Below are 26,016 nucleotides of genomic sequence, written 5' to 3' on the forward strand. Positions count from 1 at the left end.
GCTGTTCACCGTTTCTCCACCCCTGTTGGGTGGCCTCCAAGATGGTAGCATCCCTAGGGCCCTGTCTTCAGCATGTTACGAAGCCTCGGAGTAGAAATTTCTATTAAGGCTCTGTGTGGATGACTTTCTTCCATTGTTTAAAGGGGATACTGTACTGTAAGCTTTTGACCTCATGCCTTGCATAGTAAAAAGGGTTTTTGGGGGGGTTGTTTTTCTTGAGGGGGTTTTGTTTCCTTTTGTTTTTATTTTGGCCTTTCCTCTCTGTGTCTTTTCATGTAGACCAGATATTTGAAAGGGCAGACGATGGCTAAAGGTGGAATGTGTGGCTTGTTTATACATTATTTTGGGGAAGCTTTTGCCTAGGATGGGAAATGGGATCATGGATTCACCAGGGCGCTCACCCTTCACCCTTTCCCTCCAATTCAGTACCTATTGTTTCTCCTTTCAAATATGTGATTGTACTAGCTCTTTCCATATGAAAGGATTCTCCTTATTTAAATAAAAAAACAAAAAACTAAAGCTGAACATGCTTTCTCAGGCTGTGTGTCCCTGAATTTTCTGTCATTTGACTAGAGAGACAAATGGAAGAGTTTTCACTTTAGAGACAGTTTACGTGGAGGTTAGGAGTGAGTTGGCTGAAATGCCTTAAAGCAATATGGGGGAGAAAAGATTGAAACCCAGGGTTAAGGTGCATCTTCCAAATGGGTTGGCATTCATTCAGTCCTCACCCTCTGCCCTGTGGATGGTACTGAGCGTGTGCGTGACCTCTGCCTGTCCTCTGCTCTCCCCCCCCTGCCCGTGAGCGGTGGGTGGGTCAGAGGAGACAAGCAACTGCTTCCTTGTGTTCTGCTGGGGAGTCTAGTGTCCCTTTTGCTGGAAGGAGAGGATCGTGCTGCTGCACGTTGGGATAGGAAAGAGGACGACCAGGACCGGACAGCGAAGGATCAAGAGCTTGGATTTGGGTCCAGGCAGTACCAGTTCTGCCATCGCCTGTGTGGCCTTAGGGGACACTTCATTACTCAGACCCACCGTGAAACGTGGGCTGTAACAGTACCTGCCTTACGGGGTGGTGCAGATTCAAAGACGTCGTGGGCAGCACTGAGCATAGCAACGGCACCAGTGAAGAATGGATACAATGTATAAACCATCCCCAAGTGAGTTTCACACTTTCCTGCCCATACGCAGGCTCCTTTTGAGCCCCTGGACTGGAAGAAGGGGACCTGGCCTGGGCACCTCCCAGCTCCAACGCCACACCCACACCCTGGATTCACCGCCCACAGGCGGCTCACAGGCGGCCCGGGGCCCGGGGAGCCCTCTCGCCACCGCGGGCTGAGCCCCAGCTCCCCTCTACAAGGTTGGGCGAGTCGCGGGGAAGTCACAAGTAACCGTTACGTTCTCAACCGATGCCATCTAATGCTGGGTTGACCAATATGTGGAAAAAACAAACAAACAAAAACCTTGCAAACAGTAAAGACCCGTAATTCCGGTCATTACGTCCGCAGTGGCCTTTCTGTCCTTATTAACATACACGTACGTAGACGAGGGGCTCCAGAAGGGATGAGGGGGAGGGGAAGGGGCGTTCCTCTCGGTTAACCGTCCCGGTCGCGATGCCGCCCCGACGACGATGCGGGAGTGCGTTCCGTCCACCGAAGGTGCTGCGTCCCGCACACGGCGGGCCCGCGCCACACTCAGCAACCTGCGGTTGTTTTAAAAGATACTTGCGCGTCCAGGGGGCTCGAGGATCACCAAACCCGTGACTAACATGCTGGAGAGAGACGTGGCTCTCGCGTAGCAGAGACTTCAAATCCGCCAGGCGCACGCCCAGTGCGCACGCGCGCCGCTGTCCCGCAGGCGCGGCGAATCGAGCGCCGAGCAGGGCGGTGCTGAGTGCCGAGCGGCCTCGCCCTCGCCCTCGCGAGGCCGGGCCCTCCAACCGCCGGTGCCTCCCGTCGGATCCCAGTTGTGGCCCGGCCGGGGGAGAGTCTCTGCGGGGACTTCAAGAAACGCTGGTACGTTTGCAGCGCCGGGGACGAAAGCTCAGTCGGGACCTAGGCGAGTCAGTGCAGGAGACGCATGCGCGGCCTGCGGAAGAGCTGGGGTTGGGGGCGTCGGGTCCTACCTGGACAGGGGGCGGGGCCGAGGGCAGGTGTGCGCCGGCACAGGGAGGGTTTGCAGCTTGGTGCAGTTTCGAGTGGAGAATGGGGGCGCCGTGACAAGTGAACCCGGGGAAGGAAGGGCGGCACCCAGGGGCAGATGAAACCTTTGGGAAAGATAGTGGCCCGGGACTCACGCAGCCTGCGGAAAAGAAATGGAGTGCTCGGGAAGAAGAGCGGGGGGCCTGCCAGGCAGATGCCGCTTCAAGGAGCGAAGCGGGGGCATCCAGGGCAGATGTAGCCTTAAGAGAATTGGAGATGAAGGGACGATGTACCCTTAGGATGAGAAAAGGGGCGCCAGGGGATGGTGCTGCCCCAAGGAGGGAAGGGAGGGAGGCGCTTTGGGCAGACGAGGCTCTTAGGCTCAGGAGTTGGAGGTAACAGGGCTGTAAGCTGGCCACACTGCCCAGGTGAGGGCGGAGGAGGCCATCTCATTCATTACCAATGGCCTCCCTCCTCAGCAGGGGTACCTGGACCCAGGTGTTGAATGAGTGAATATTCAGTCTTGAGATTCCTGAATTCCCATCTTGGGTAGCTGCTGGTGCCTCCTGACTCAACAGCCCCACAGCCTGGTTCTTCCTGGTGCATCGGAGGTCCTTTTTCGTAGCCTCTGTGAGCCTTCCTGGTTGCCACCCATTTACTGATGACAGCTCTTCCCTTCTTTTCCAGGGACTTCTCCCGGGCCTGCTTTTCTACAAGATGTTGGGATTTTTGCAGCACCCTGTAGTGGTGACGGCTACTGTCAACCTGAACCTCGTGGTCCTGACCTTGATGGCGTTACTGAGCCGACTGTGGCAACTCACCTATCCAAGGGCTGTGGTGTAAGCCAAATGTCATTCAGGGTGAATGGGAAAGAACTGGAATTTGGTCAGCACATTGATGACAGGAAGTGCCTTTTTAAAGCAGCGTAAATGGGAGAGTGAAATTCCGGGCTTCTTGGTGATGGGCATTGCTTGGCAGTTAGGGGAGAGACTGATTTGTCCGCAGGAAAGCCCCTGCAGAGTGCACATGCTCAGTCTTAGGTCTGTAGCTGGGGCAGTAGCCTCAGGTGACCATTAAAACTTAGACAACGGAGGGTGGAAGATTGAGGAATTTGGAAGTAATTCCTCATTGACCTTATAGTGTGTTCTTTGTCATAATGGGAAATGATTGCTTTTACTGTCAAAGGGCTGTTTATTGTCTGATTAATACACGTGTTCTTTTTTATCTTTTTATTACGGAAAACATCAAATATGTACAAAAGTAGAAAGAATAGTATAATGACTCCTTCATCATCCACTTTCAACAGTTAATCAACTTACAGCAGCCCGCTCCTGTGCAGTGTATTATATTTTTTTAAAGGAAATCATAAACATTATATTTCATTCGTAAATAATTCAGTATATACCTCTAAAAGATCCAGATTCTTAAAAACCACATGACCACAGAAGCATTATCATGCCTAAAAAAACTGACTGCCATTCTTTCATGTCATCTGAAAACGTTTTATTGTGGTTGATTCCGCCCTGTTTCCTTTTTGCACCTACGACCTTTTCGTTGGGTCCGAGATCTGATTCCGACTTTTAGCCACAGACGTGCTGATAGACAAGGGGATTAGCCTCGTTTCAGCAGGCTCGCTCATGGTGCACCCCTAAACTGAAAACTAGGGAGAGAAATAGAATCTGTGTCGGGAAGGCCTCCTAAGTGCCTGACTGAGCTTGGTGAGTTCTCCTTCCTGCCCGTATGGACGGATGATGTCGCACACATTTCTTCATATCTGGGGACCTGGTATAGTTGGTACACAAGAGCCAACCTTTGCTGACCACTCCCTGAAGTCATTTAGAAACACAGGTGTACGTAAATCCTGACGCCTTTTGTTTACAGCTAAGATTTATAGTGAAATTTAATGTGGGTTTGTTTTTCAGTTTCGATGAAGTATATTATGGCCAGTACATCTCTTTTTACATGAAGCGAGTCTTCTTTTTGGATGGCAATGGACCGCCATTTGGCCACATGCTGCTGGCCTTGGGAGGTAGGATCCTTTAAAACCTGTAGGTGAAATTTCTGGAGGGCAGATGCCCTGTCTTATTTATTTCCCATTGTTTCCCCATTGCCTGCCACAGTTTGGTGCTCCTGAAATGTTGCTGAATGGCGTGGTTACTGATTAAGCCTCTGTTTTAGGTTATTTAGGAGGATTCGATGGTAACTTCTTGTGGAACAGAATTGGAGCAGGTAAAAAGATTGTTTTCACTTCTCTTGTTCATTTGTACATATTGCATTGGAGTGGTAGTGGCTTTCGTAGGAAATCACAACTGTGGTTTATGAATCTAAGTCCAGGGTATGAGAAATTCTTTGGGTACAAGTGAAAGACTTTCGAAAAGCCTGGTGAATATCTTAGTGTTTAGTTACAATAATGATTTTATTTCTAGTTCTTGATTGCACTTCTTTTGTACTTGTAAATTGCGTGTGTGGCCACAATGTTTTTGGAAGTAGGTGGAATAAATTTAGAAATAAGTATTAACTAATGTCAGGTCCTTAGTGAGAGCTGGTCTTTGACTGTATAAAGCTCATTTCAAAGCCTTCAGAGCCATACTGCACATTCCTCCTCCGTAAGGTCCCCAGGCTTATGCACTTTGGTCTTAGCGCCTAGGAATGTGATGCTTTGTGTGAAAACACCTGTGGTAACGACTGTGATGTGTGCATGGTGCACTCAGCCCCGCTGTGGTTGCCTTCTAGAATACAGCAGCAACGTGCCCGTGTGGTCCCTGCGCCTGCTGCCGGCCCTCGCAGGGGCCCTGTCGGTCCCCATGGCCTACCAGATTGTGTGGGAGCTCCGTTTTTCTCATTGTGCCGCCATGGGAGCTGCGCTGCTGATGCTTATTGGTGAGACCCGGGCCTCTGGCTGCCTTGATGCAGGGAAGAAGCGAACGCTGGCCTTTGTTACATTTCAATGTGTGGCCCCGGAGAGCTCAGGGTTTGACAGATGTGCCCCCTGCAGCAGCTTCTACTCATCCAGTTTGTCCACCTGTGACTCTGGGAGTCACCCCCCTCCCAGTGTGTGCGGCACGTGCCTGGGTACACTCACCGATAACCTCCCTCATTCCATCACCTCCCAGGCCTCTTTCTGGGTGTTCCTCAGACAGAATCTCCGAGCCCAGGTTTATAACAAACGAAATGAGCTCACATATAAAATAAATGAATTTGTGTTGACTGGGTGACAGCGCTGAGGCCCTGTGCTGTCATAGGGTTACAACATTCACGGTGGCCTGCACAGTTTTACTTCTGCAAACGAGAAAACCAAAGACTCAGGAAAGTGCAGTGACTCGCCCAAGGTCACACAGGTCTCAGCGGGTGAGACTCCCCCCTAGGAATCTGCCTTCATGGTCTGGAGCATGTCCCCTTCCAGGCACCCTACATCTGAACTTCCCGCCTTCACGTTCTGTGACATATCAAATGTATGTTTTTTGTGGATGTTTTTGTCGTCATACGTTGTTTGCTCTTTGCTTCCTTACAACTGACGGACGTCATCTTTCCAACAGAGAATGCCCTGATCACTCAGTCAAGGCTAATGCTTTTGGAGTCAGTGCTAATATTTTTTAATCTATTGGCTGTGCTGTCCTACTTGAAGTTCTCCAACTCCCAAAAACACAGGTATGGAAAACGGGACGTGTCTTTCCTAGTTAATGAGAAAGAGGAGTCTGGGTGGTCTGTCGACCCAAGAGGGGCCGAGGCCTTTTCCTTCTGGGCAGCTGCTCGCTCACCATCTTTCAGTCACCTACGCTGGCCTTTGGCTCATGAACTCATAAATACATTCTCATTTTTCTGTAACTTAAACTAACTGGAGAAATGTTCTGGCCAAGAACTGATGTTTTGGGAGATGAGGGTCCATTTTCCTTGTACCTAGAGCTTGGTGCAGCCAGCTGACCCTGAGAGGTCTCCGAGCCTTCAGGGGACACTTGGTGACCTGTTCCCAGCTCTCTCCTCTGCTCTGCCCCCAGGCCCTTCTCCTTGAGATGGTGGCTGTGGCTGATGCTGACGGGAGTGGCCTGTTCCTGTGCCATTGGGTGAGTTCAGTCCAGGGGTCTGAGGCGGCGCCCGTCCTCCCCGGGCTGTGTCTCACGTGCACTTTCTCTCCGTTGGTCTTTCCAGCATCAAATACATGGGTCTTTTCACTTACTTGCTGGTGCTCGGAGTTGCCGCCGTTCACGCCTGGCAGCTGATAGGAGACCGGACTTTGTCAAATGTAGGTGCCGACAGCCTGTGCGGCGCGAGACCGGCCTGCGTGGGGTTCCTGCGTGGGGTTCCGAGGGGGTGGGATCGGAGCAGGGGGAGCCTCTAGTGGAAAGGCTTCAGAAGACAGGTCTGGGAGCCGCCCTGGCGGCGTCTGCGGGCGGGTGGCGGGGCTTCCTGCTGCTGACTCCGGGCACATGTGGGGTGGCGGGATGTGACTCTTCCTCCTTTGACAGATCTGTGTGCTCTGTCACATACTGGCCCGAGCGGTGGCTCTCGTGGTCATCCCGGTCGTCATGTACTTGCTCTTCTTCTATGTCCACTTGATTCTGCTCTACCGCTCTGGGCCCCACGACCAGATCATGTCCAGTGCTTTCCAGGCCAGCCTAGAGGTAAGAAGGGACATGCCACAGCGACCTGAGAAAGTGGATCACAGTAGACAGTTTCTTTTCTTTTTTTTTTCTTATTGGGGAACAGTGTGTTTTTCCAGGACCCATCAGCTCCAAGTCAAGTTGTCGTCTTTTTTTCAATCTAGTTGTGGAGGGCGCAGCTCACTGGCCCGTGTGGGAATCGAACAGGCGACGTTGGTGTTATCAACATCGTGCTCTAACCACTGAGCAAACCGGCTGCCTGACATAGAGTTTCTTATATAAACACCATCAAATGAGCATTAGAGGGAAAAGCAGATCGAGAAATGAGGAATCTGCTTCAGTATTTTAAACTAGTTCTGACTGTGCTGATGGTGTGGGAAGAGATGAAGGGCCAGCTCTCATCAGGGTGACCTACTGGAGGCCCGTGGCAGGTCCTCCAGCCTCTGGGCCGATACATGTGCTTTAGAGGACAGACTCATGCACGTTCATTCATGCACAGACTTTGCAAAAATGGCCAAGTGTGCTAATTGAGGGGCGGCCGGTTAGCTCAGTTGGTTAGAGCGGTGCTCTGAACACCAAGGTGGCCGGTTCGATCCCCACATGGGCCACTGTGAGCTGCGCCCTCCACAACTAGATTGAAACAACTACGTGACTTGGAGCCGATGGGTCCTGGAAAAACACACTTAAAAATAAATTGTGCTAACTGAGGAGGTTAGAAAGTGGACTGGAGTCAGGTCCCTCTGTCGTGGTCAGCGGCCAGCTACGTGTGTGGGCAACTTGAATTCAGCCGCGTCTCAGTGTTCTCATCTCTTAACCAGACATAACAGTTGCTCTTAGCTCAGGATACCGGTCAGAAGTAGATGAGGGTGTGTGTGGGTGGAAGGATTAGCGCCAGAGGCGGCGTTCAGTCAGTGGTGGCTACAGTTAGGACCACGGAATGTAACACGACAGGATTAGATAGTGTATAATTATAGCTAGTTATGTGAAATTGCCGCGACCCGAACACTCACTTCTCCCACCAGGAGTGGCTGTCGGAGAGGCCAGTGCGATGCGTCTCTCTCACTCGCCCCCTTTTGCCTTTTCTCAGGGAGGGCTAGCTCGGATCACGCAAGGCCAGCCCCTGGAGGTGGCATATGGTTCCCAGGTCACCCTGAAGAACGCCTTCGGCAAACCCGTGCCCTGCTGGCTTCATTCCCACCAGCACTTCTACCCCATGATGTAAGGAAACGACTGTCTCACCTGGAAGATGATAAAATGTTTTTCATAGTTTTGCTGTTACCAGCTTTCACTTTATATGAAGAGGTTTGGGAGACAAAAAGAACTTGAGCTTAGACCTGCTTATCCATGAGTCTTGTCAGTCCTGCGTGTAAACCTGCGGGAAGGGATTTGCTGAGCTCGTCCCTGGCTGTCCCACACGTCGCTTGCTGCCCGTCTTGAGCGCTGCTTAGGTTCCCGTGTTCTAGTCCCTCTTAGGTTTAAACTTATTGTCTGTTATATCCGTATTTCCCGTTATATACCTTGCTAATAGTGTTTGTAGGAACCTCGGGAGAAAGGCCGACCGGCCCCTTCACCAACCTACCTGCAGACATGTTTCTTTGTTGACTCCTTCATGCAGATACGAGAACGGCCGAGGCAGCTCCCACCAGCAGCAGGTGACCTGTTACCCCTTCAAAGATGTCAATAACTGGTGGATCGTCAAGGACCCTGGGAGGTGCGTACAGGTCCTGCGACTTCTGGGCATGGCTCACCTCTTTTTATTTTTAATTCAAGTGGAGTTGACAGAGCTCACGTTTTGGCCTGGCCAACGAGGCCCTCGGGCAGTCTGGGCCGTCCTGTCTGTCCATACCTCCTTCCCTCAAAGCTCTGCATTCAGCTCAGTGCTGAGAAGCCCGTGATGAGGGGGATGGGTCATTTGGAAGTGAACAACTGCCTGTTCAGTTCCTTGCCCAGTGTTTGCCAGACCTGCCCCAAACTCTCCTCCTCCTTCGCCCCTCGGCCACCACTCCCTCTCCCCTCCATGCAGAAACAAGAACTCTCCTCTTGAAAGCCATTTTCTTGCTCAGGCCTCACAGATGAGGTCTCTCTCACTCTTGCCCCCGACCTCCAGTCCATCCGCCGGTCCTATTAATTCTGCCTCCAAGCGAGATCTTAAACCATCCAGGTCTCCACCTCCCGCCTCCCCTAACGGTCTGCTTCCATCCTCCCCCCAGCTTCAGCCCCCCAAGTGGTCCTTTAAAACGTAACTTACAACAGGTCACTCTCCTGCTCTGGCTTCCATTGCCCTCAGATGGAATCCAGACCCCTCACAGCGGCCTGCAGGGCCCATGCCACCAGGAGGTGGCGCCAGCCTCCTCCCTGCCCACAATGCAGGCCTGCGTCTTCGTTTCTCCAGTGAGGCAAACTGCTGCCCCGGGCTTTGCAGGTGCTTGCCCCCAGGAGCCATCCTATCCGATTGGCTCCTTCTGACTTAAAAGTTGAAGGTCAGCAACTCAGGGAGGCTGCCTTGACCATCCCCTCCTCTCTGCCACTGTCCCGTTGGCTTTCTCACATGCATCGTTGTACAGCCGCTGACTGTCAGTTTGCGTCTCGCTTGTTTGTTCAGGGCTTTGTCCTCTTACTGCAGTGACTTGGGGCAGCGGGCCGCGCCTGGTTGTCCAGCCGTCCGCTCAGCACCCAGCCCAGTGTCAGGACCTAACAGGTCCTGAATACGCGCTCACTGAGTGGACGCTGCACGAAAAGCCCGTGTGTTAGAAAAGGATTTCTGAGCGTGTAGTGTGTCTGTCACTGTGGCATTTGTAGACAAAACAGAGCAGCTAGAATGTGATCGTGGCAGACAGAAGCACCTGACCTTGGCTTCCAGAAAGCAGTTCAACAGAACGTCTGTGTTTTGTATGACACGAGTTCACCTCAGCTAAGGTACAGGTTGCCCGATGTGAGCACTCGGAGCCCCTGTCACGGCGGGCGTGTGGCTGCTGGGCGCCCCGGCTCGGCACCGTGCAGCCAGCCTGTGTCTCCCCAGGCACCAGCTGGAGGTGAGCAGCCCGCCGAGACCCGTGCGGCACGGAGACGTGGTGCAGCTGGTGCACGGCATGACCACACGCCTCCTGAACACGTGAGTGCTGCGTGCTCCCTCCTCGCTCCTTCTGGAGTTTCCTGCAGGGTCTCTGCTCAGAGCACTGTCACCCCTCTGCTCTCCTCCTCCCTGGGGCTGGAACAGCATTTCCATTGCACGCGATGTGGGGAGGGGACCCTGGTGGTGGCGGCTGAGGGGAGGGATGGGAAGGAAAACGGAGTCTCAGGGAGGGAGGAGGCAGCTTGCCCGTCCCCCAGGGGAGGTGGGGCCATGCGTGGGTGATGACAGGAGAGTAGCAGGCGCGTGTGCACAGGACGAGGTGTGGGCACTTCCGTAGGGGGCGTCACCTAAAGTCTCGGGGTCCCGGCAGGATGGAGACGGGGCGTAGATGGAGTCAGGAGGGCTGTTACACGGTGCCCTTAGCCCTCACCTGGCTTGACCTCTGGGCAGCCTCTGCACGTCCACGTGCTCGGGCCCCTCGTGGCATCTTCATGACTCCCACATCCGTGCTTCAAGTCCGGGCAACCCTCCAAAGGCCACACTGCACGCACGGCTGTGCAGGGCGCTGTCCCTGGGAAGAGCCCGGCCTCAGCCGCCATCCTTGATTCTTTTCTTCCTCTCCCATGTTTCTTCCTCTCCCATCAGCAAATCTCATGGTCTTGACCTTCACAATTGACCCCCAGACGTGGCTCCCGTCACTCCCTCCGCCCCAGTCCAGGCCCCATTTCCTTCATCCTGTGCTGTTGGAATAACGCCCCTGACCTGCCTCCACCCTTCACACAGCAGCCCACGGCGCCCTTTGGAAAAACTCACAACCTGCTTCCATCCCTTCTCTGCCGAAAGCCCTCCCGTGACTCCCACAGTGTGACTGTCACACTTGGAACACCGTCCTCACCTCTGCCCCAGCTGCAGCCCCTGGTGACCCCCTGGTGAACGCCATTCCTGTCACCCGGGCCTCCCCGCTGTCTCTGAAATGGCCAAGTGCAGCCTCCTTGGGGAACATTTGTTCCATCTGTCTGGAATGTTCTTCGACTCGGATCCCCCCTGGCCCACCACTCACTTCATTCAGGTGTCAGCGGAAACGTCCCCTGATCCAAGAGCATTTCTCGTGTGCTGTCCCTGCCTTGTTTCGGTGTCATTTTCAGCACTCGCACAGCCTGGCACTGTCCGGTCCATCAGCGCGTTGGCTTGTCTTTTCCAGGGGTGTGGGACTGTCCTGTAGCTCCCTGCGCCGTTGACAGTGCCTGGCGCTTACGTAGCACGGTCACTGAGGGAGTGAATGAGAGGAAGTGGTGTGTCTGGGCGTCTGAGGTTGTCTTCCAACAATATTTTTGGCATCTCAGCCATTTTCAAGCCCTGGCCATCAGGGAGCGGCCCTCCTGCATGTGGCCATGCACTTGGGTCAGAAGGTGCCCTCCTTGGAGATTGGTTTGTCCCTGCAAGTGGCATGGGGAGACCTGCCCAGTTTAGACTGCCTTCTGTGAGATGCCACGTCTGTGTACTTGCCTTGGAAATGTGATTATTGCTGAGTTTCTGCCTCTTCAGTGTTTTCTTTACGCCTAAGCCCTTAGGAGGTGCGTCCTGGGCAGGAGCCCCTGTGAGACCCGTTGCCCTGTAAGGCTGAGCCAGCTTTGTTTCAGTATCTTTCCCTAAAGAAATAGTGAACGCCTTTCAGCAGAGCTTGAGGGAGGTCCCGCAAGCATTGTTTGTTTTCCAGGCACGACGTGGCAGCCCCCCTGAGCCCCCACTCGCAGGAGGTCTCCTGCTACATCGACTACAACGTCTCCATGCCTGCCCAGAACCTCTGGAGACTGGTGAGTCCCGCTGGAAACAGGTTGTGATGGCCACCGACCCGCATACTTCTGACACAGAGTGTTTGAAACCGCCATTTAGAGTAATTCTGATTCAGGTGTAAAGTTAGGCAAGTGGTTCATAGTCATAAAAAAGTCACAGATGTTGTCACAGGGATCAGAGACTTCCTCTTTCATGGACCACAGGAATCTGGATGATTCCTGTATCAGAATAGGTTTACAGGACGATTGGTAAACACTCTGTGCTGGGCTGTGTGTGGCTCATGTGGCTCTGCCAGGCGGAGATGCCCTCCGCCTCGGTCACTTGGTCAGCCTCAAGAGCAGGGCACTGAACACAGGCTGGCGGCTCCGGCCACACTCCGTCACCAGGGAGCCTCTTCTATCAGCCCTTCTCTGGTGGCCACAAGCGCCCTCCTTGCGGGATTTCCTGGGAGAGGCTTGGCCCTCTGGGGGGGGTATTTCTGGGGACGCCCCTTCCTGGGGCAGCTGGGCTGCTGGCCGCCTTCCTCAGAGTGACCAGGGCAACGTGGTCCCCTTACAGATGACCCTCACTCTCCAGAGCGGCACGTGGCATCCTGGGGAAGGTAGCAGGAGGAGTGTTCTTGTAGTAAACCATTGGCCCGGCTGAATTAGGTCACGTGAGCGTGAAACATACTGCGACACTGTGACAGTGCTCGCAGCAGTGGCCTGGGGGCACCTCCATGAGTCAGACTCTGCTCCTGGCCCCCAGCTGGCTGCAGCAGCTCCCCACTTAACACCAGTGCCCCCTCAACCCCCAGTGTTGGTTGTCCCCAGTGTGAATGACTCAGGGGCCGAGTTTCCCTCTGTGTAAGGCAGCACCTCCCCCGCTCCGTGCTGCAGATGTCCCCACCTCCATGCGGCCCCTTCAGCCCCGCATGGAGCAGGAGGGAGAACAGCTGATAGCAGGGCCGGCCCCTGGGCCCAGCTGCCACTTGTCGCCTGGGGCTCACTGATCTCATCAGCAGCAAGACAATGCCAAGTGCTCTTCAGATGTTAGTGTTTTATTACCTGATGTCAGGAATCCCCCACGACACCTTTCAGGGACAGTGTGGAACCTCCGTTGTGCCATCTTCTCACTTGGGCTCAGCGCTGGGCCCTCTGGGTGAACAGGCATCTTTTAGGCCCCGAGGCCTCTACCAGAGAACCCTGCTGGCAGGGAGGCTCAGCCTGCTGGCTGCCCTGGGGCGCTTGTCCCCTTGTATCAGCCAAGTCAGTTTTGACGTTGAAGGGAATCTGGAAAAGAACTAACTAACTGACCAGACGTGCTTTCTTTCATAGGACATCGTGAACAGAGAGTCACCTGCGGACACGTGGAAGACCATCCTGTCGGAGGTGCGCTTCGTGCACGTGAACACGTCTGCCATCCTGAAGGTGAAGGCGCACTTCTTCCTGGCACGGACAGAGCTCGGGGCCCACAGCGCCTGTGTCCACTCTCCAGGCTGAGCCCAGCCTTCCGAGCCGGGCATCTGCTTCATTCGTTGCCGTGCTTGCACTAACGGCAGGCGGAGGCCCTTATAACGTCTCAGAACTGAGCCCTGACTGAAGACCCCATGGAGGGAGGCACGCCTGCGGACTGACTAGGGGCGGGGGTCCCTTCCCGCTGGGGGTGAGCCAGGGCCGGGGCCACCCGGTCACGCCCTTTGCCCTCGTCTTCCAGCTGAGTGGGGCGCACCTCCCTGACTGGGGCTTTCGGCAGCTGGAGGTGGTTGGCGAGAAGCTGTCCCGGGGCTACCACGAGAGCACTGTGTGGAACGTGGAAGAGCACCGCTACGGCAAAAGTGAGACCCGCACACGGTGACTTGAGCGCCCTCCCTGTAAACAACCAGATTATCACCCTGAGGGGTCGGCAGGCAGTGCTGCCAGCTTTCTAGGGTCCAAAGATTCTAATTTGCCGCCTAGTTTCACATGTGGGGAAAAACTAAATGGAGTCACTGTGAGTGAAAAGCAGGGAAGCCAGCTTGTGACTGAGCCGACAGCTTCTGGGGGGCGCTCTCTACCCTGATTCTACTCACATTCTGTCGCGTCTGGTATATTCTGTCAGGCCAGGAACAGAAGGAGAGGGAACTGGAGCTGCATTCACCCATACAGGTGGACATCAGCAGAAACCTGAGCTTCATGGCCAGATTCTCGGAGCTGCAGGTGACCCCCGGGCGGAGGGAAAGGGCTGGCTGGTCGCCAGAGAAAGCGCTGTGGTGTGTAGGACTCTTCCCTCCCTGCATCAGTCTTTAAACTGGGACCTGACTCAGCAGGGAAGGGGCGTGTCGCTCCCTCTGCTGTGGCACTCACAGCATTGTTGGTCCCAGCCAGGCCTCTGGCTTTGCAGGCAGGAGATTCTATAGCCACATAGCATTGCCACATTGCCAGGGTATGTTTCGAGGCCCCCCAGGTCAGGTTGAAATGGGCAACAGTGAACATGGTGGAGCCCTAGAGCCATCAGAACCACAGTCTTGGGGTCCCGAATCTAAAAGTGCCCTCAGCACAGAGGCCAATCACTTCACCTACAGACGAGGTGACTGAAGCCCCAGGGGCGGCCACCTCCCGGGGTCACAGCCCGGCTAGAACTCAGGGCTCCTGGAGGGCATGCCCCCCTCGGCAGGCACGCTGCCTCTGCCTCATGAGCTGAATGAACTTGAGGTGGGACACCCGCATGAAGGGACAGCCGTTTGCTCGACCCCTGACGGATCCCTGAGCAATGAAGGTTCTGGCTGTCCGCGTGCGTCTCAGGGGCCTCTGGCTTCATTGCAGTGGAGGATGCTGACGGTGAGAAGTGACGATTCGGAGCACAAGTACAGCTCCACGCCGCTGGACTGGGTCACCCTGGACACCAACATCGCGTACTGGCTGCACCCCAGGACCAGTGTAAGGGCGCTATCGGGCGGAGAGTCCTCTGTGCTTCCCACGCCCCCTGGCTTCCTCCAGAGCTGTCCTCGCAAAGGCCTGTCACTTGCTTTTCTCTAAATGCTTGGGCAGCACAGGCCAGGGCTGCCATCAGACGCCAAGGAGAAAGGTCATGTCTGCACGTGGAAGGAAGCTGGGCTTCTCTGCCGTTGTGGGAGCAGTTTGTTCCCCTTTTCGGCCAAAAGTGGTTTTTAAAATACACCCTTCCTTCCTGCCTGGCACCTCACGTCTGAGCCCAACCCTGTGCTTCTTTACTTATGTTTTCCCCACACATTAGAAAGAAGGCAGCACCGGCACCAGCCCCAGGCCGTGCTCAGTCATCACTCACTGGATGGTGTGGGGGCGCTAAAAACGCTCACCCTCCCCCGTCACCGAGAAGTGCAGCCCAGCGGTCACTCGGGAAGCAGGCCCCAGAGGTCACCCATAGCTCTGGGTTGCTCCTTGTAGTCGCTCTGGGAACGGCTCTGCGGTCCCAGTTTTAGAGAACCGCAGCACTTTCTAGAAAGGCTCTCATCGGGGACAGGAACGTCCAGGGCTGGAGGGCGCTGGGTGCTGGGGCGTCCTCCCTGCGGGCGCCCTGGCAGCCGAGGCCGTGCCGACAGCATCTCCTTGTCGCTTCCTTGCAGGCTCAGATCCACCTGCTGGGGAACGTGGTGATCTGGGCTTCAGCCGGCCTCGCCACCGTGCTCTATGCCCTGCTTTTCCTCTGGTACCTGCTCCGACGCCGGAGAAAGATCTGTGACCTGCCTGAGGGTCAGTGCCTCTGCCGCCCCGTCCCCAATTCTGACCAGAAAGCTTTGTCTTACGGCTACCTCTTTGCAGCAGGAAACTTGAATTGCTGTTGTGTCCCCAGAGCCAAAAGTTTGCACTTCAGCTCCCTGACTGCCTTCGAGGCTTCTGCAGGGAGGTGCAAGAATGGGCAGGAATTGCTCCACGCTGGTTTCCTGCAGGCCCTGGAGATGGCTGGGTGGCACAGTGGCCACAGGCGCTTAGTCAGGGTTGGTGGTGGTTTGCTCATAACACAAACCTGCTTAAAACAGTCTTGAAACGGAAAGGAATAAGCACCCAGGGTCTGCTGTCTCCCCACTGACGCCCCGCTCCTCAGCTTCCCCAGGAGTCAGACTGACTATAGTCCCCATGAGCTGAGGCTGGGCCGGGCCTCCAAGGGTTGGGGCGGGGGGGGTGGGGGGAGCGTCAAGAAGTGAGAGCGTGTGTGTGTGTGTGTGTGTGTGTGTGTGTGTGTGTGTGTGACTCAGGGACGAGTGAGCCAGTCTGACAGCCTGGCAGAGCCCCAACTGACCGGGCCCAGGTAAGTCGCTTTGGCTTAAGGTGGCTCTTCCCCAGATTCCTGGTGGCGCTGGGTGCTGGCCGGGGTCCTGTGTGTCGGTGGCTGGGCCGTGAACTACCTGCCCTTCTTCCTGATGGACAAGACGCTCTTCCTCTACCACTACCTGCCCGCACTCACCTTCCAAATCCTCCTGCTCCCCGTGGTGCTGCAGCACCTCAGCGACCACCTGTGCAGGTATGGGCCCACAGCCACGCCTCGCGGGGGAGGGGGGGTCAGGGCCCAGGGGAGACAAGTGACGATTTCAGTGCGACGTGGAGTGGGTTAAGGTCATGTGAGGTATACACAAGGTGCCACAGGGGTTCAGAGGACGAAGCCGCGGCCTGCTGGGCCATGAAAAGAGCTGAAGTGGGTGGGACACAGGAGGGCGTCTGTGGCCTAGAGGACACCAGGACCAAAGGCAAACACGGAGGTGCTGGTGTGTTCTGGAACAGCTGGGGGTTAGCAGGAGGGTCGCTCGGATGTGCTGGATGAACCGGGAAGCTTTGTAAAGCAGAGCTGGTGCTGGACGCCAGAGCCTGTGCTAGTCGGTAGCCTCAAAGTGTCTCTGGAGGGCTGCGATGTGATTACGCTGGCATCTGAGTTTAGATGGAACAGAAACTGTGTAGATTCGAGGAGTAGACGAGTGAGGCAGGTCGCACTCGGTGCCTCAGGCTGCTGGGACAGGGCTGGTTAAGGCAGGGCTGGCAGGAGGGAAGGAGCAGGAAGGCCGGGGGAGAGGACCAGGAGGCCGACAGGTGGCAGTCAGTGGGGATGGGCCTGTCCCCTCACGCTGGGCCTGCGCTGGTGCCCACAGGTCCCAGCTCCAGAGAAGCTTCTTCAGTGCCCTGGTGGTGGCATGGTACGCCTCCGCCTGTCACGTGTTCAATACGCTGCGCCCACTCACCTATGGGGACAAGTCGCTCTCAGCCAGCGAACTCAAGGCCCTGCGCTGGAAAGATAGCTGGGACATCTTGATCCGAAAATATTAGGCCATGACAGAATGAGAAGCATCTGGCCAGGTCAGGACACGGTGGAGTGTGTGTGGCTCTAAGCTCATTGGGGACCATCCCGGCCTGATGGAGCTTCTGTTCTTGCAACAGTCCTCAGATAAGCCCCTCATTTTAAGCGAGGTTTGTTTTTTTCCAATTAGTAAAGAACATGTCCCCGTGTCCCCTAACCCCTAAGGGCCCCCGACTAGGGCATGTGGTATTGAGTGGCTAGAGCAGGACTCACGATGGGGGAGAAAGGCAGGAAGCGGAGGGCAGTGATGGGCGTCAGTCATGCTGACAGATGGCGTGGCAGGCTCTGGCAGACGGCCGCTCCTCTGTCCTGAGCACCCCCGGCACCCGCTGAGCTGGAGCCTCTGGCCCCAGTGAGTTCAGTGTCAGATAAGCCACCGGGGTGACCGGATGTGGTCCTCCCATCACGACAGTGACAACTGTTACGGCTCAGTTTCTGGCTCTTCCAGGCTCGAGATCTGGCTGAGGCGTATGCGAGTAGCATTTTCAAGTCTAGGTTTGTCACCCATACGTTTCCTTGTCCTGAATTTGTCTTTTTTGGTTTAATAAAAAAGGGACAAATTGGCATTCAAATTGGTATTATTTATTGACTCTCCAAAAGGACACAATAGGCTTGACCAAACTGTTAGTCATCAGAAACCAGCCTCAAGCTCAGCCACGCTCGAGTGATGTCACATGTGTAACTAGTTACTGTTCAACAGAAGGAAACTGGGAGTGCCCGTGCAGTGTAGCTGGTGGCAGTGGGAAGGGACAGCCACCATGTAGGAGGGAAGACAAACCAGGACAAAAGACCACAGGGATTTGTGGGACCACAGCACACACCTGGACGTGGCCCTGGTTCCACTGGGGAAGAAACCTGTCAGGCAGCACCTGGGTCAGGCCCGTGCAGGACTGCGTGTGGACACCCCGCCTGCAGGGGCCAGGCAGGCTCGGGCTGGACCAGCAGGACACCCCGCTTCTGTCTGATGCTGGGTAAGAACACGCTTGTTCCCCAGGCTCCTTCCGCCCTCTGCCTTCAGAGCACAGGCCAGGAAGGAGGCATCTCCGTGGCTCCCTGGGTCAGTGTGCACCAGGCTGGATCACGACCCGCTGGCGGGTCATGAAATTGGGTTAATCGGTTGCAACTAGCATGGTGTTATAAAACAATAAAACAAAACATTTGGATGTAAAACACATAAAAAGGGAAGTATTATGTTTCAGTTACACGTGTGAGAACCAGATTGTACTAGAAAGAAAGCCTCTCACTATGGATTCACTGTCAGAAACACTGGAACAGCCAGTGTCCGGGCACCTTCCTCCATCGTCCCCAAACAGGTGACGTGTTCCTCCTGGACGCAGGCACCACAGGCTCCCCACACTGTCCGCAGCGCTTCTCAGTGGCACAGACCTCACCCTCCAGAATGAGGGAGCTAGTACGCATACCAGGAACACCTGCCAGCATCCCATTCAGCAGGTGGAACAATGCGTCCCAAATACCACCGGCTGTACCAGACCCAGAGAGGAAGCAGCGGTGGCGTTTGTTAGGCCAGGCGGGCATCTCTGGGGGGCCTGCCTGGAGGCTGAGCACCGTCCTCAGTGGGGTCTGCTGCTGGACTCCAGGTGCGATCGTTTGCCGGCCGTGAGTATCCCGGGATGGTCTGGCTCAGGAAATGTTCTCTTGTAGCTCCGCCCGTTGGACCCTCCGCGGTGCCACTTGCAGATGTCACCGTTCAGAATGTCCTGGATGTGTTGCACGATCAGGTTGATGGCAACTGCAATAGACAAGAATGGTTAGCGCACTCGTTCTCCAGCACAGTGCACGGCCAGCCAAAGGGCTGCTGTCGCTCGCTGGCTGCACCCGCCCCAGCCTATGGCCAGGAAACCCCGTTGGTTACGTCCGTCTGGCACAAAGTCTCAGCAGACAAAAATGCATGTCAGGGCATGAGTGCAGTCAAAATTCCTGGCTTGGTCTGTGAGGGTTTCTACTAAGAGCCTGGTGAAAAGATTTTCTGCTAACAGTGACTCCCTGTCAGTGTCCTATATGTACCAGGGGTGCCAAAAAACTGTCTACAAGTGGACACTTTGGCCAACGTTGTTCAAGCAGTAGTTCACCGTAATCAAGTGTCTGCACGCTGACGGGAACCACTTTGACCACCTCTTGTAATTGCAGAAGTCAAACGTGACTTGTATTCATCTTGTTATTGGCATATATTGAGTATCACAATTTTAAGTTTTTTCCTTAAAATGTGTATACTTTTTGGCACCCTCTGTATATATATGTATATGCTTTTCTTCCACCAGCTTTTGAGATATAATTGACATATAAAGTGCATCAGTTTAAGGTGTACAGCATGTTAAATATATTTTTAAGTATATTAACTTGTGCCACAAACGTACAGATGGCTTCTCAGTAACTACGCTGGGACAGGGCAGTGTTGCCCTGTGGCTCTGGGAGCAGACAGAGGGGTCGGGCAATCCATTGGCCTGGTTCTTACCCATATTGTCAACCCCACGAGGGATTATCACGTCGGCATACTTCTTCGTCTGCAAGGCAAAAAGGAGGGTCTCGTAAGCATCCGTCCGTCCCCTCCCCAAGGTGACTTCAAGTTGCTCAGGCCTTGACTTGAAGCATTGGCAGGGGAGCAAGCCTTGGGATGTCACAGGCGGGGTGAAACAGGGATTTGGGGCAATCATCAGCCAGGTGTGGGGGACAGTGCTCCAGGAAGTGAGCGCCCAGGCAGCCAGAGGAGAAGGTGTGTCTCCTGGCGTCTCTGACACACTGTCTTGCCGGTCCCACGAACACTGTGGCAGGGGACAGTTTTCTGTGCTAACAATTCACTGGGCCAAGTGAGCGTGGCACCCTCCACAGCATGTGACGTGCGTCCTCTGCAATTAAGAACCTCGGCAAGAAGCCTGGAGGAGCGAGCAGGACACGTGCCGTGTACTTAATCCATGCATCGCACGCGAGGACAGCCGCAGTGTCCGTTCCCTTCCCTTCACCCAGCCTCTCATGTGCCCACGCTGAGCAGCCGCCCTCCGTTGTGCACCCTGCTGCTAGGTAAGGGCAGGGAGACACGCCAGGCGGTACAGGGCTGCCGAGGAGGGACCCCCGCCAGATGCTGTGGAGGGGACACTCCTGACTCAGGCAAAGCGGAGGGCGGGGAGGGAGAAATTGGTGTGGCCCGTCAGATGGACCTATGGACCGTGTGCTGTTGTGGCGTGTGGACTTGGGCCAAGGAGCAAGGAGGCAAACACGAGATGAGCCGCAGAGGCGGCAGGGACCAAGTCCTAGGGCAGCTGTGTCCGCAGGCAGTGGAGACCCACGAAAGACGTGAGCACAGAGGCCGGCTTGGCTTCCACTGGGCTGGCTCACTGGTGGGATGCACACCCTGGGCTGAGGGGCAGGAGAGATGCAGCCCAGCAAAGATCGGAGAGAGGTCTTAACCACTAGCAGGGGTGGGGAGGGACATGGTCAGCTCAGACTCGAGGCTACGGTGAAGGGAGAGCGAGAGGGAAGTTCAAGGACACGTCTCAGGGCTCTGGCCGAGGATGGTGTTGCCGCCACAGGGTCACCGGTCAGATGTGGTGTCCACGGTAACAGTCAATTTAATTTTCTAGTTATTTTCCAGAAGCTTGTAAAAATTGTTTTTAAATAGCAGCAGGTAGAACTCATTTGTCCTACTTATCTGTAGCATCGTGTGGTATTCTTACCTTTAAGAAGCAAAATATTGTTAAATTTCCCTTGAAAACACTCCAATTTGACTACAGCTGCAGCCCTATCCAGTTAGAAAGGTAAGATGGAGGAAAAGACAGACGACTGCACAACCACAAACTCGTCTCTGCCAGCCAACTGGACCTTCAAGTGCCCAAAAGCACAAAGCACCCTGGAGAAACATACGGCGTGATGAAGTTAAGCACCTACTACGTGCCAGAGAGCACTTTTGGCAGTGGGCAGACAAAATCACCACGGGAGTTGGGGGGTGTAAGCAAGATAGGCCGTGCCTGTCAGATGACGAGAAGTACCCTGGGAACACAGAAAGCAGGCAGAGGCCGGAGCAGAGGCCCTGGGCAAGTGGCACGGGGGGTAGGGGTTCTCAGGGTTGCGAAGGCAATGCAGGTGAGCTGGGGAAAGCCGAGGCAGGGAGGAGGAATCCGGTGTGGGTGCAGAGGGCAGGGCTTTGGGAGCTGAGAACTACTCCCTGGTACTTGGGTACAAGAAGCTAATTCTCCACTTGTCAATCAGACCACGTTCATCCATGACTCAGCTCCCGCAGAACAGGCATCGTGCGTCGTCTTCAACAGGGAGAAAAGGCATCCCCAAATAAGTGAAAGATGGGTACCGGCAGGCAGAACTCCTCGAAGGCTGGCTTCACGAAGGTGGTATACTGGCTCAGAATCTGCTCTAGGTCTCTCCCGCGGTTCACGTCCCGAAGAACTGCAGCGGGACAGGAGCAAAGCGGTGACCTTCAGACACTGGGATGCGAGGGCAAGGCCAGCCTCGCCAGGGGCAGAGAGGCCTGTCTGCCTTACCTCTTCGCGACAGCCTGACGTCGGAGTCGGTGTCCACGAAGAGGCGCAGGTGGAACATGTCCCGGATCTCCTGGCTGTAGAACACCAGGATGCCCTCAAACAGGACCACGTCTGCAGGGTACACCACCGTGGTCTCCGGTAACCTGCCAGGCAGCAGAAGAAACGGGCCGTGACTCCAGGGAGAAAGCAGGGCACGGTGGGAGGGGGTGTCCGCAGAACCAACAGGTCCCGGCCGTCTGCAGGTCGGTCTGTGCAGGCGCCAGCGGGGAAGCCTCACCAGCTCCCAACACACACCCCTCTCCGCCCAGGAACCACCTGCTCACCTTGAGTGGGTCACAAAGTCATAGGTGGGAACCTCCACAGTCTTGCCCTCCACGATGTTTTTCAGAGTCCTGTGCATCAAATCATTATCAAAAGCATCTGCAGGGATGGAACACAAGGCAAACGTTCCAGGGGTTCTGTGGGGACGGCAGGGAGCTTGCTCTGCCACAGCTGGGTGCTGGCGGTACCAGTCACCCTAAGGAACACTGCGTCTGGGAGCGGCCCCTACAGTTTACATTTGCAGAGCCCTCTGCAGTCCTGCAAACCACAGCATGGACCTGTCCTTCCCGACCTCAGGCAGTGCCACTGCCCAGGCTGCTGTCCCACCCAGAAGTTTCCCGATCGGCTAGTGCTGGGAGGTAGGTGGGTTAGGCATCTGCTTCTCTCTATTTCTGGGAAATAACCACAGACGGATGCTCGCCCGGCCTCCTTCCCATGTGTCCCCAGGAAAGGAATGAAGATGGCAGCCAGCCACAGACTGGAATCTTCAAGTCGTGGCCGGCAGGGGCAGCCTGGCCTCATCTACCCCATCTCTACCTGTTCTCCTGGCCCCTGACCCGCCCAGGAAATGGAGCATCAGGGCCTCTGGCTCTCATTTATCCACTGCTGGCCTCGCGGGGATTTTGCCCCAGGGCAGGTGGGGAACTGAAAGGCCACAGTGGACAGAGGTGTGTGCAAAGGGCCCCTCACAGCGTGAAGGTGAGTGTGAACTTCTCCGTGATCGTACTCCTGGCAGAGCAGTGGTCCCACAGGCCCCTCTGAGGGGCAGACTTCCTAACTGGCTCCAAACAAGGGAGCCAGCAGTTCCTGCAGGGTCCCCAGGGCCCAGAGAGCTTAGCCAAGTCCACCTGGCATAGCCACGCAGCCCGCTCCGCCTCAGGCTATCTGGGTAATTTCAGGGAACCACTCGGGTCTCTGCATCCCTGCCCAACCCCAGACCTGGGTCTGCCCTCCTCCCCTCTCCCGCCGCCCCACCCTCAAGGTCTACATTCACCTGGGTGGTCAAAATTGTACTGCCCTTTCAAGGCCTTGGCCTTCTGTTCCGCTGTCAGGACCTTGTAGAACCTGTCTTGGCTCAGGATGACCAACTTGCGCTGCCGGTGGTCCACTTCGTTCTGTCCCAGCAGCTCCATGATCTTCTCACACACAGTGGACTGGGAACACGGCAACAGGATCCCCCCCTGAGACCACTCATCCCCCACAGGCGCCGGGCCTCTCCTGGGCGCTTCTGCTGCGGCCTCGCTTCTGAAGACACTGACCCAGGAAGGCAGCGACAGCAGGGCTGGACTGGGCAGGAGGGCCGCGGCGCACTGGCAGGGGAGGCACGCACCTGGGGGCCCCGGGGCCAGGCCCGTGGGGCGGCTTTGGAGAAGCCCCGCGGGCTCGCGTGCCGCTCAGGGTCTGCGATCCGGCCCAGGCCAGGCCCCCCCGGCCGCGGCCCCTTCGCCCCTCCGCACCCGCCCCGCCCACGCCGGGAGAGGACCCCTCCGCAGGCAAGGGCGCGTGTCTCCCCTCTGGACGGAGGCCGGATCGGGTCGCCCAGAGTCCCGGGGCCGGGGGTCGAGCGGACACGGCAGGCCCCGCCAGGCCGCCCAGCCCCTTACCTTGCCGCTCGCGGTGCCGCCGCTCACGCCGATCAGGAAGGGCCGCTGGTGAGGCCGGTCCGCCTCGGGCGCGGCGCCCTCGCAGTCGCCGCCTCCAGCCGAAGCCATCTCTGGCCCCACTTGCCCGCATCGGGTTCCTAGCTGCCGTTGATTCCCCAAACCAGCCGGCCCGGCCCCCCCGCTGAGGTCGGAGACGCCCCCCCGGAGCGCCACTTCCGGGAGGCGCACGGAGCGGCGGGTGCGCGCGGGGCATGGTGGGAGTTGTAGTCTGAGGCGGGCTCTGCGCATGTGTGGGATGGGTCCCGCAGCTGCTCGGGCGGCGCGGGTGGGATACCTGGGCGCTGTCGCTCCTTGCGCCGCGTGTTTGCTGCAAAGGACGAAAGCTACTCAGCATCGCAGCCGGCTGCGGGAGTCTCCAGACGCCCGGCGGCCTCCCCAGCAGAGGCCCGTGGCCTGGAAGCTTCCTTCCATCCGCACCTCCGCTGCCTCCGGTGGTCAGGAATGATCCCTTGGGACTGCGGTGCTGAAGTGGGGGCATGGGCCCGCGCGAGGGCTGGCATGTGGGACTCCTGAATCCCGTGGCCCGGGTGAGAACCTGGCACCGGCTTTGTCGCCTCGTGTGCGGTCACCCCAAGAACGAGGCCTTCGCCTCCACGCCTAGCACGTATCTAGCGCACTTCGCTCCTGCCTCCACCTGGGTCCGACCCCTCTCATCAGGTCACTGCCTTAGCCTGCCTCGGCTCACCCTCTCTCCAGCCCATCTACACTGGCCACCCGAGTTTCCTGACACTGCCCAGTTCTTGTCACTCACCCACTCCCCAGCTAGAGCCTCCAGTGGCTCCCCACTGTCTTCTGCAGCAAGTGTCCCCTGGCCTTCTCCACCACCCTGCCTGTGGTGGCCAGCTGTCACTGGATGGCATTTTAGACTCTCGCTCTAGGCTGTGAGCCAAGAAGGCAGAGGTCCAGGCTGTTAGGTGCCACCTGTACCCCAGTGCCTGGCACAGACAAGGCACGTAGGTGATGGATTCAAATTGTAGATTTCCCCGAAGCACCAATGCTCTCTTTGCAGCTCTAGTTCCTAATGCATTGTGAGCGTTCCATGAATATTTGATGATGCTGAAATATGATGCCAGAGAAACTAGAGTAACGTGCAGGCATCAGGCGAAGTCACTGTTTATATAACTTCAGAGGTATTCACTCATCTCAGGAGGGGTTACAGGCAGCTTCTGCTGATCAAGGGCAGAGGTACAAGGGGAATTGGGCCTCCTGAGCCCTGTGGACCTGGACAGAGGGAAGCTGACCAAGGGGCAGCCATCCCGTAACTGAGAGGAATATATACAGGAGCTCAAAACAGGGAGGGCCATTTACCTGTTCATAGTGAGCACGGCAAGGTTAGGAGCCAGGCTCTGGGTTGAAAGTTGGGTTCAAACCTTGCCTCTGCTGAATGACCTTGGGTAGAGTTGTGATCACTGTTTCCTTACTTCCCAAATGGAGGAATGTTATGACTTTGTTAAATTAACATTGGTTAAGTGGACTACAGGGTGCTGGAAGGTGAGCAAGGTATAACAACAGACCACAAGAGAAATTGAAATAGAGAAATGTATTACTCACATGTCCTGGAGGAAGTATGCTTGGAGGGGCCTCCTGTGAAGGTCAAGGCAGAGCACAGACAGGCAGGACCCGGGGCACATGCCTTTGATAGAGTCTGTGGGTGGAGTGCTTCGGGGTTCCCGGGCTAGAGCCGGATTGGTCAGTTCAAACCCAAAGAGCGGAGTTTGGTAAGTTTGTGTGTATCTACTGCTGCTTTTGTGCTGTAACAACTCGGGGGTCTTATCTAAGGGACGCACAAGGCATACAGGTTTGGGGGCAGGGAGACTGCTGATCTCAAGGGCTGTTGGAGACATCCTGTCAGGAGCTTACCTGTGCTCGTGACCCGGGCTGCTGCCTAGGGCATGTGCTTGTCTGAAGGGGTAAGTTTCAGGCCAGTGCAGGCTGCTGGGCCAAACAGGATGGATGAGGACGCAGCAGTACCATGGAGGAGCTTAGCTTAACTCTGGACAGGCCCCCATGCTGGAAGGTACACAAAGGGCTTGGTGTACGGTCTGACCAGAGGAGATCCCTGTTCGGTCTTTACTTCAATTCTGTATTTGTCAATTTGGCATCCTCTCCTCACAGTTAATTATATGAACTATATTTGCTTATCTTTATATTCTTGATAATCTGTCCTTTGTGGGTCTTACAGACCTGGAGAGAGGCTGCCCCTCCCTGGGCCAGCCAGTGCTTAGAGATAGCAAAGGGAGCAAGCACATCGTCCCTATGGCAACAAGCCAATCTCCCCCCCACCCTTCCACTCCACCCCCACACACACCTCTCCTCTAACTCTCACACACTCCCTCCAAGCCCCAGGCCTGGACACCGTTCCTCTCGGACTCCACATATGCCAGCTGACTCTTCCCAGCAACCCTTCCCCAAAAATGTTCCGGACCTTGCCTACCTGGGCAAGGCCAGCTTGGTCTGTGTTCTCAGTGGCTCTGACATTTCTCCTGGAAAACACCCAACAATTAAACTACAATTAAGTAGTAGATTCTGCAAGCACCTGCCTGATGTTTGTCCCGAGAGCAGAAGTGCCATGAGGGCCGGGCGGTGGCTGGCTTGTTCGGCTGACCCTCTCTGTCATGGACAGTAAGCATTTGATGTTGC

The 26,016-nt window shown here is 55.9% G+C and overlaps 2 protein-coding genes across 2 annotated transcripts; one reads left to right on the top strand and one right to left on the bottom strand.

The window, feature by feature from the left end:
• The first annotated feature begins 1,853 nt into the window (after positions 1-1,853).
• On the top strand, positions 1,854-17,455 carry POMT1 (protein O-mannosyltransferase 1). Its single transcript, XM_033122749.1, has 20 exons — positions 1,854-2,009; positions 2,823-2,974; positions 4,058-4,164; positions 4,314-4,364; positions 4,869-5,015; positions 5,672-5,783; positions 6,131-6,196; positions 6,282-6,375; positions 6,599-6,754; positions 7,821-7,951; positions 8,349-8,444; positions 9,753-9,845; positions 11,524-11,620; positions 12,917-13,009; positions 13,296-13,416; positions 13,680-13,777; positions 14,384-14,497; positions 15,163-15,289; positions 15,881-16,058; positions 16,678-17,455. The coding sequence occupies exons 2-20, from the start codon at positions 2,853-2,855 to the stop codon at positions 16,850-16,852; spliced, it is 2,178 nt and encodes a 725-aa protein (XP_032978640.1). The 5' UTR covers positions 1,854-2,009; positions 2,823-2,852; the 3' UTR covers positions 16,853-17,455.
• On the bottom strand, positions 17,444-23,667 carry UCK1 (uridine-cytidine kinase 1). Its single transcript, XM_033122750.1, has 7 exons — positions 23,317-23,667; positions 22,707-22,866; positions 21,715-21,811; positions 21,392-21,534; positions 21,202-21,296; positions 19,357-19,405; positions 17,444-18,633 (listed from the first exon to the last, which is right to left on the bottom strand). The coding sequence occupies exons 1-7, from the start codon at positions 23,602-23,604 to the stop codon at positions 18,455-18,457; spliced, it is 1,011 nt and encodes a 336-aa protein (XP_032978641.1). The 5' UTR covers positions 23,605-23,667; the 3' UTR covers positions 17,444-18,454.
• Positions 23,668-26,016: the final 2,349 nt, after the last annotated feature.

The sequence above is a fragment of the Rhinolophus ferrumequinum genome, chromosome 12 (genome assembly GCF_004115265.2).
Source record: "Rhinolophus ferrumequinum isolate MPI-CBG mRhiFer1 chromosome 12, mRhiFer1_v1.p, whole genome shotgun sequence".
NCBI lineage: Eukaryota > Metazoa > Chordata > Mammalia > Chiroptera > Rhinolophidae > Rhinolophus > Rhinolophus ferrumequinum.

Excerpts from the sequence above, each read along its gene's own strand:
- POMT1 (XM_033122749.1), top strand. The coding sequence starts at position 2,853 with ATGTTGGGATTTTTGCAGCACCCTGTAGTGGTGACGGCTACTGTCAAC. Across the intron at positions 2,975-4,057 it reads ACCTATCCAAGGGCTGTGGT|TTTCGATGAAGTATATTATG; the intron begins GTAAGCCAAATG and ends TTTGTTTTTCAG. Across the intron at positions 6,197-6,281 it reads GCCTGTTCCTGTGCCATTGG|CATCAAATACATGGGTCTTT; the intron begins GTGAGTTCAGTC and ends TGGTCTTTCCAG.
- UCK1 (XM_033122750.1), bottom strand. The coding sequence starts at position 23,604 with ATGCGCAGAGCCCGCCTCAGACTACAACTCCCACCATGCCCCGCGCGC. Across the intron at positions 22,867-23,316 it reads GCGGCACCGCGAGCGGCAAG|TCCACTGTGTGTGAGAAGAT; the intron begins GTAAGGGGCTGG and ends CCGTGTTCCCAG. Across the intron at positions 21,812-22,706 it reads GTACAATTTTGACCACCCAG|ATGCTTTTGATAATGATTTG; the intron begins GTGAATGTAGAC and ends CCATCCCTGCAG.